The sequence below is a fragment of the Triticum urartu genome, chromosome 7, assembly GCF_003073215.2.
Source record: "Triticum urartu cultivar G1812 chromosome 7, Tu2.1, whole genome shotgun sequence".
Classification (NCBI taxonomy): domain Eukaryota; kingdom Viridiplantae; phylum Streptophyta; class Magnoliopsida; order Poales; family Poaceae; genus Triticum; species Triticum urartu.
The window spans coordinates 542,113,015-542,121,922 of NC_053028.1; the positions used below are offsets into that span (position 1 = coordinate 542,113,015).

Here is an 8,908-nt window from a genome sequence, read left to right on the forward strand (position 1 = left end):
CAAACGAACTACACGATCTTTGAGCTAAGCTTAGGATTGGGTCTTGTCCATCACATCATTCTCCTAATGATGTGATCCCGTTATCAATGACATCCCCATGTCCATAGCCAGGGAACTATGACTATCTGTTGATCAACGAGCTAGTCAACTAGAGGCTCACTAGGGACACATTGTGGTCTATGTATTCACACATGTATTACGATTTCCGGATAATACAATTATAGCATGAATAATAGACAATTATCATGAACAAGGAAATATAATAATCATTTTATTATTGCCTCTAGGGCATATTTCCAACATAGTGAGCAACCTTCTTTGTGGTCATATAAATCCCATATACAAGCTTCTGATAATGAGGATATCTTTGCTTCGATGGGGTCAAAACTTCAGAAACATAATATACTGGGCGCTGAACTTTGAAGGCTTTTCCTTCTTCTTCCCGCTCGACCGTAAGTACCGTACTGACGACTTGTCCTGTGGCTGCGATGTAAAGCAGCAAAGGCTCTTTGTTGATTGGGGCAGCAAGCACCGGCTGGGTGGAGAGCAGAGCTTTGAGCTCTGCAAACGCTGCATCAGCTTCAGGAGTCCACTCGAACTTGTCTGACTTCTTCATCAATCGGTAAAGAGGCAATGCCTTTTCACCGAGACGAGAGATGAATCGATTTAAAGCGGCCAAGCAACCAGTAAGCTTCTGGACGTCGTGCACGCGCACAGGATGTTTCATCCGGAGTATAGTACCGACTTTTTCTGGATTGGCGTCGATTCCCCGTTCGGAAACGAGAAAACCGAGTAACTTTCCGCCAGGAACTCCGAATGTGCACTTTGATGGATTAAGCTTGATATCATACCTCCTGAGGTTGGCAAAGGTTTCAGCAAGGTCAGTCAGCAGGTCGGGACCCTTCTGTGACTTGACCATAATATCATCCATGTATGCATCCACATTCTGACTGATTTGAGTGAGCAAACACTTCTGAATCATCCTCATGAATGTGGCTCCGGCATTCTTGAGGCCGAATGGCATGGTAACATAACAGAAGCACCCGAATGGAGTGATGAAAGCTGTTTTGATCTCGTCAGGTCCATATAGACGGATCTGATGGTACCCGGAATAGGCGTCTAAAAAAGACAGTCGCTCACATCCCGCAGTCGAGTCGACTATCTGGTTGATGCGGGGGAGAGGAAAATGATCTTTCGGGCAGGCCCGATTGATATGTTTAAAGTCAATGCACATGCGAAGTGACTTGTCCTTCTTGGGGACCATGACAACGTTGGCGAGCCACTCGGAGTGGTAAATCTCTCGGATGAACTCCGCTGCTAAGAGCCGAGCCACCTCCTCACCAATAGCCTTTCTCTTCTGGATGGTGGACCGTCGGAGATGTTCTTTAACAGGTTTCACCTTTGAGTCGACTCGTAGGCGGTGCTCAGCCAGCCCCCTGGGAACACCCGGCATGTCAGAAGGCTTCCATGCGAAGATGTCCCAGTTCTCACGGATGAACTGGATGAGCGCTTCTTCCTATTTGGAGTCGAGTGTTGTTGAGATATGAGTCGGAGCAGCACTGGGATCGGTCGGGTGAATGTGAACCGGCTTCGTTTCACCAGACGACTGAAAAGCTGATTCTGTAGCGGGCTTCTTGGCTCGCAAAAAATCACTCGGGTCTGTAGTCTTCTGGTATTCCTGCAGCTCCACCACTGCCATCTGAGCATCAGCGATCTTTGAGCCTTTCTGAAAACACTCTTCTACTTTCTTCCGATTGCCCGTAACAGTGATCACACCTTTGCGGCCAGGCATCTTCAATTTGAGATACACATAACATGGTCGAGCCATGAAGCGTGCATAAGCTGGCCTGCCCAAAATAGCGTGATAAGCACTCTGGAAATCCACAACTTCGAACGTCAACTTTTCTTTGCGGTAATTCTTGGAATCACCGAAAACCACATCAAGAGCAATTTGGCCGAGTGAATCAGCCTTCTTCCCAGGAATGACTCCATGGAAACTCATGTTGCTGGTACTGAGTCTGGACATCGGAATGCCCATCCCTTTCAACGTCTCAGCATACAATATGTTCAAACCACTGCCACCATCCATCAAGACTTTGGTCAGTCGAGTGCCTTCAACAACTGGGTCGACCACCAAAGCTTGCCTCCCAGGGGTGGCAATGTGCGTTGGGTGATCGGACTGGTCGAATGTGATGGCAGTCTGAGACCACTTCAGATAACTGGGTGTCGTCGGAGCAACCATATTCACCTCACGGTTGATAACTTTCAGTCGACTTTTGCTTTCAACATCAGCAAAAATCATCAAGGTGGAATTGACCTGGGGGTATCCATCATCACTGTCTTCCTTGTCCTCAACTTTGTCCGACTCCTTTTCTTTATCTTTGGGTTGTTTTCCCTGGAACTGCTGGATCAAGAGCCGACACTGTCGAGTGGTATGTTTCGGGTAAATGAACTTACCCTCTTCATCTTTCTTGGTGTGGATGTGACATGGCAAATCCAACACATCATTTCCGTCTTGGTCTTTAACTTTCTTGGGATTCCAAGGCCCTTTGGGTTTCCCCTTAAACTTTCCTTGAGTTACAGCCAAGGTTTCCCCGGGAGCAGCTGGCTCGGCTTTCCGCTTCTGTTTTTGATTGGAATTTCCTCCTCCGGTTTCTTGGGCGACTGACTTGTGCTTGCCACTCCGGAGTCGATCCTCATCTTCACCATTAGTGTACTTGGTGGCAATCTCCATCATCCGATTCAGAGACATGTCTTCGGTTCGACCGAATTTCAGATTCAGTTCTTTGTACTTGACACCTTCTTTGAAGGCACAGACTGCTTGGTAATCAGGCACATTCTCTACCGTGTGATGTAACATGATCCATCTCTGGATGTAATCCATCAAAGTTTCATTCGGCTTCTGCACGCAAGACCGCAGTTCCGTCAGCCCTGCCGGTCGCTTGCATGTTCCTTCAAATGTGGTGACAAACACTCGGGCGAGATCTTCCCAAGTGTAAATGTTGCTGGGTGCTAACTGATTCAGCCACACTCTGGCCGAGCCCTCCAACATGAGAGGCAGGTGCTTCATGGCCACTTCATCATTGCCACCGCCGATCTGGACAGCCACTCGGTAGTCTTCAAGCCAAGTATCGGGCTTGGACTCACCAGTGAACTTACTGACTCCAGTCGCCAACCTGAAGTTGGGAGGAATCACAGCGGCCCTGATGGCTCTACTAAAGCACTCTGGCCCCGAAACATGTACTCTGCTGCTGGTAGGTGCATCTCTGTCATGACCTTCTGGTGAGCTCTGTTCCTGTCGACCAAACCTTGAACAAGAATGGATCTCGCATCAAAGCCTGGTTCCCTTGGGTCGACTGGAATCCTTCGCCCAACACTATGAGGGCGCCTGTCATCCTGCTGTCGAGGCACATACGATCCACTCCTCGGGGGACGGGTGGGCACTCGACGTCGATCGTCACGATCGAATCGGTGATCATACTGCTCACGGTTTCCGTACTGATCACGCCGGTCCCCACGTCCCTCACGCCTCAGGGGCGATCTTGGGCTATGAGCCGACTGGACTGTGTCTGCAGCAATGGATCTGCTATGAATCCTGTTCCGCGACTGAGAAACAACGCAATTCTGGTCTCCTGCTGCCCGGAGTAACGCTCTGATCTGCAGCAAGCCTCTGCCAGCCTCTGACTGGGAAGGCTGAATCGACTCTACTATACGGGCTGCAACTGCTAAATTCTGAATCGGAGCTCGATATACCTGCGGGGGCGGAAAGAGCTGACATCGACTGGATTCTGGAACCCGTTGTCGCGCACACTCGTCGAGTGCTCGCTGGAGGTTCTTCAGTCGAGTGCGCTCAGCCAAGTTTGTCAGGCGCGCGTCCTCCAAGGCACGAGCCTCGGGGGTTTCTCCAACGATAGGAGTGTGTAGTGCATCCATGTTCCGGCGAGGAAGTTCTTCTCTTTGCAGCGACGTGAGAGGCTCGGGGAGATATTCCTCATGGGGATGCGACGGGTCGCCTCTACCTGCGCCTCCGTTGATGCGGTGAAAACCGGGAGGACTGCGCGGTCCATCGACCATCAGAACCTCCGCCGCCGGATCACTACTGTCGCACTCGGATGCGGTCTCTGTGGAGCGAGTCGACAGGTCGAACAGGCCGTAGAGGGATTCATCGGGCTCGATCGCCGCGACTTGAGGGGTGGCCGACTGGCGTGCCACCGCGTGTCTCACCCACCGCTGAAGTCTCGACCGACCGGAGCGCTTGCGCCGACGGGAAACAGGGAGGGAGGACAACACAGGGCCGACCGATAATGGGTCGACGGTTGCCGCAAGAGGACGCCGCGAACGCACGCGCGAAAGTGTGTTGCCCCGCGGACAGGGAGTGCGTCGACGTCGAGCGGAGCCTCCTGAAGCCAAGCGGAGTCGTCGGCGATGAACGTGAGCGCGCCGAGACGGATCTCGCGGCCCTCCACCAAAACTCCGTCAGAAACCATGATGATTTGGATCGGAAAAGATCGCAACTCCTCCAACAAATCGCTAATGGGGAGGGAGGGGGTCTTCTACCCCTTGTAGGTCGATGACGTCTGTATGTTGTGATAATGGTAGGGGGTATCGGATGTCGGGGCGGTGGCCCTAGTGGTGGGAGCCGGGATGCTCATCGGTGGAGCCTGTGGCTCAGGTGCTATTTGGTGGCCATGGTTGTGTTGGGGGGGGGGGGGTATAGTGACCGAGGTGTGGCATTTGATGGTGGTTGGGCGGCAGGCCGTACCACATTTTGGTGACTGCTGGCAGGGGTGAAACCCGTTCTAACTTCAGTCAGGCTGCTAGCAGCGGCGATTCGTTGTCGTCCCTTCTTGAAGGCATCATTGTGGTTACTAATTGTCCGTTGTGTTGCTTCGGGAGAAATCCTAATTTGTGGATCAGGTGGTGGCGGCGGTCCGGTGTCATGACCTTCCTGAAGATGCCGTCTTGAATCTCATGGTTCGTCATACGCGGCATCATCTCATTGCGGTGGCTTTTTCATGCGTGAAGGCCCTAATAACTCATAGTGATGCTTATTATCAACCTGATGTTAGCTTGGAGTTGTATGGGATGGTGTTGCCAATTTCATGCCAATTCAGTGCCTATGTATATGGTCTTGGGTATGTGCGTGTTTTGTGGTTGCGTGTCTATATCTGGTTGTATGATGGTCGGTGTTTTATCTGAAAAGTCAAGTAAAAGCCTTTTTCGATGCAGTCAAATAACACTGAAGACCGTGCAGGTGTGTTCTAAATGACTACGGTCCTATTTGCGCTTTGGAACATGGCAATTTGCGCAATAATGAATATGAAGAGGTGTAAATTATGGAGAGAGCAGATGAAGTACTCCCTTCGTATCAAAATATAAGATGTTTTTGTAGTTTAAGTTAAACTGGAAAATCATCTTATATCTTGGTACAACCTAGTATCAAATATTTCTTTTGAACGTCACCTAGAAAAATACAAATATGTATTTGTGTTGGAATTTTTTGATTAATTGTCACTAAAATACACCCATTACGACACATATTTGTATTAGATTCGCCATATGGCGATTAATTGTCACTAAAATACACCCATATGGCGAATCTAATACAAATATGTACTCCATTCTGATGTTTGTGTGCTAATTAATTAGAGGATTCTTCTTCTTAATCACTGAGATGTTCCCTCTCTTTTCTTCAAGAATCATTAACTAATGCCTTGATGACATGCATACTCCATTGTCTCGAGTTATAATAATAATGCATGTTTTTCTATTCTTAAAGCATGGTAAAAAGAAAAGTTGAGAGAAGAAAGTACAATGGCAAATTGGTCCCCTGCATTGCATGTTCGCATCAGCACAACGCAAAGGTTAAAAGATGGCGGCCAGAGAGAGTGACATGTCATGTCTTTCGCGGTACTTTAATGCCTTTTGCTAAGTTAATGACTCCAGATGCCTTTTACGCCATCGTCACTCCGGCCGGGAGAGGGAAACGGGATCCAGCGGATATTCCAGCAGCCAGCCACTAGCGCATTCTTAACAGGACCCTGGTTACTCGACTGCTGAATGCGAGCGTTAAAAAAATAATAATAATAAAAAATAGGGCCCACGTTCGTTCTCGTTAGCTCCAAAGCGCGGGCTCTTTCGGCTGCGTCCCCGTCGACGTACGTACGTACGCGCGCACAAGGCACAAGTTGCGCTCCCTGGAAGCAACGCAGCGCAGAGGCAGAGCCACCGCACGCGACAGCGCTCTCCGGCAGCAACGAGGGCCGGATTGATTGAATGGATGGATATACTCTACTTACTAATTGTCGGATGACGCTGGGTGGTTTGGTTAGGCCACTGCCGTGGATTGGAGGAATATGCGCGCGGATTCTGCCGTTGGATAGGATCGGGATAGGTGGGGTGGGGTGGGGGCTGCATGCGCCGGACGGACCCGGCCGACGGCGTCGGGTGCATAGATTAATCGTGTGGAGAGTTCTGAGGCGTGTGGTTTCTGGTCTTCTCTCCACCAGCCTACGAGCATCCAGTGAGCTCGCTCGATCGAGTCGAGCAGTTCATGAACGTTGGGAACCTTTTGGGCCAATTGTGGACACTTCACAGAATTGTGTACAGTCCATGTCACAGATATCAGACGGCGATGAGCACGAGCATCAGGCCTTTCTTCGCCAAAAGCGGGCTTTAATTTTGTGGCGGTAATAATTTTGTAATGTCACGCAGCAACTACGAAATGACCATTCGGCCCCCACTCCAATGATCCCAGCCCCATCTCCAGCATCTTTCCAGGTAACTTCTGCCAGTCGATAAACCACCCTAAAAAAAAACTAAACAAACGTGACCACCGCGACCCGATCCAACGGCCACCAAGGTCGCTCGCCCTTCTCACAGCCGCCGCGCGCGCTATATTATAGCCGGAGCAGCGCGCGCGCCTACGAGCACTGCACGGTCCCCCCTCCCTCTCACAGGACGCAACAACCAGCCCACCGCCCCCGATTGTCGCCGTCGTCGGGTCTCTGCTCTCCGTCTCCCACGGGAGCCTGTGATCTGCGCCGCACTGTGCCATGTCGTCGTCGTCGTCGTCCACCGCGGCGGCGGGCTCCGCGCTGGGCGGCTCCCACGCCGGCCTCGCCCTCGCCGCCACCGCCATGGCGCTCTCCGGCACCCTCGTGCTCTTCTCGCTCTGCCGCGCCAAGCAGACGGACCACCACCTCGTCTCCTCCGACGCCGCCGCCACGTCCCCGTCTCCCGCCCGGCTCCGGCCCTGCCTCTCCTCCTCCGGTGAGTGGCGCAGCACCTGCACCTCCACAGCCCTGCCGTTCGTTACTTCATTCGTCCGCACAGCACAGTTTTTGGTTCTTGGTTCTTACATGTGTGCCCTGTTTCTTTCTTTCTCCGTGCGTGCAGAGAAGCGGAAGCGGGAGAAGGCGCGGCGCGGGAGCATGAAGCGGGTGCGCTTCGCCGCCGACGTCGTTGACCACGGCCCAGCTCGCCCGGCGCCGGAGGTGGAGGAGGCGGTGGCGTCGGGGCCGGGGCCGTCCTGCAGGGGCGCCGCGATGCCGGCGAACCGGGAGGCGCTGTACCGCGGCATGCTCCGCGGCCGCTCCATGCTCAGGACCGCCTGCTCCTACTAAGCTGCCGGCGTCAATTAACCCCCGCCGTTTAATCCATCCCATCCCCGTCTTAGTCCGGCCGAAGCTGCCAGTGCCTTTCGCGTTTCTTGTTCATTAGCGTCGCCGCTGATTGGGAGATTTTTGTAATTAGTGAGCATCCCGTACGCTACGCGCGAGCGATCTGTGTGGTGCGTCTTATTAATTGTTCTACTCGTTGTCGTAACTCGTACGAGTGCGTACTGTTTCTACCTGCGTAAGTAGCCAAATTGGTCCAAGAACAAGGGGTCCTTGCATTGTTGTACCTGATCTAATGGTTAATGAAAGTTGCCTTTGATCCTGTTCTTCATTTCATTCCACGGCTCCCTCCTTGTGCAACATTTTCTCTTTAAAATTTATTTTTCTGGTGCTCCAAGCTTCGATTTGACTGCTTGGTTTGATCTGCCCCTCTCGGCGAGCAGCTCAAGACAAAGCGATTTTGCCCGCCAATTTTGTGTTGTGTTGCTGGATTTGGTTCTTTGGGATGTCGTCATATCAGCGGCTGTGGTCGGGCGTTGCTGTCGTGGTAGTGCAGGGCTGCAGGCAACGAAACACAAGGCTCAGCTTCCTCCCCCCTCCATTTGGTGCCCCAGATACGACCTACTACCACTGGTGGCCTTCAATTTTCCGGCCAGATTCTTCAGTTTTTCCTCCCCTGGATTTTGAATCTTCTCTGGAGATATGGTCGACGCGACGCGAAAGCTCGGTGTCTTTCCGGGCGGGGCGGTGTCCGTCTCGGTCGCCGGCAGTGACAGGTGAAGGGAGATAGGGTGGTGGATAAGAAAGGCTGCGGGTTCGATTGACCGGGATCACATGCGCCCAGCCGAAGGAGCGGCGGAGCAGCGCCGCGCCCGCGCACGGCGGCAGGTCGGCCCGTGAGCACTGACCACGGCCACGGGCGTCTCCAGGCTTCGCGGACCCGCGTGGGCAAAGCTCTGCTCGAGCTGGCCTCGCCTGCGTGTGGCTTGCCGTATGGCCGTGTGCCCTTTGGCGTGTGTCAGTGGCAGTTGAGGTGGAGGGCAGTTGCTAACCGTTTAAGGGCATTTGAATCATCTAAACGCCGAACATTTTAGGCCTCTTAACATGAAATTGGGCTGGACCCGCTTAGACGTCCAAAATCACGCAAACCGACGTCAAATTGGTGGAGTTCTCGAAGAGTTCGGACGCCCGTCATGTCCGACTTCGACACCCCGGACCTACCTCAAAACTCTCTTTAGAACCCTTTGCGCATTCAAACCGTATCAGTCTACCAGCAATCACGCGAGCTA

At 52.4% G+C, this 8,908-nt stretch overlaps 1 protein-coding gene across 1 annotated transcript; it reads left to right on the plus strand.

Moving 5' to 3' along the window:
• Positions 1-6,914: 6,914 nt before the first annotated feature.
• Positions 6,915-7,955, plus strand: LOC125523419. Its single transcript, XM_048688453.1, has 2 exons — positions 6,915-7,272; positions 7,399-7,955. The coding sequence occupies exons 1-2, from the start codon at positions 7,056-7,058 to the stop codon at positions 7,623-7,625; spliced, it is 444 nt and encodes a 147-aa protein (XP_048544410.1). The 5' UTR covers positions 6,915-7,055; the 3' UTR covers positions 7,626-7,955.
• Positions 7,956-8,908: the final 953 nt, after the last annotated feature.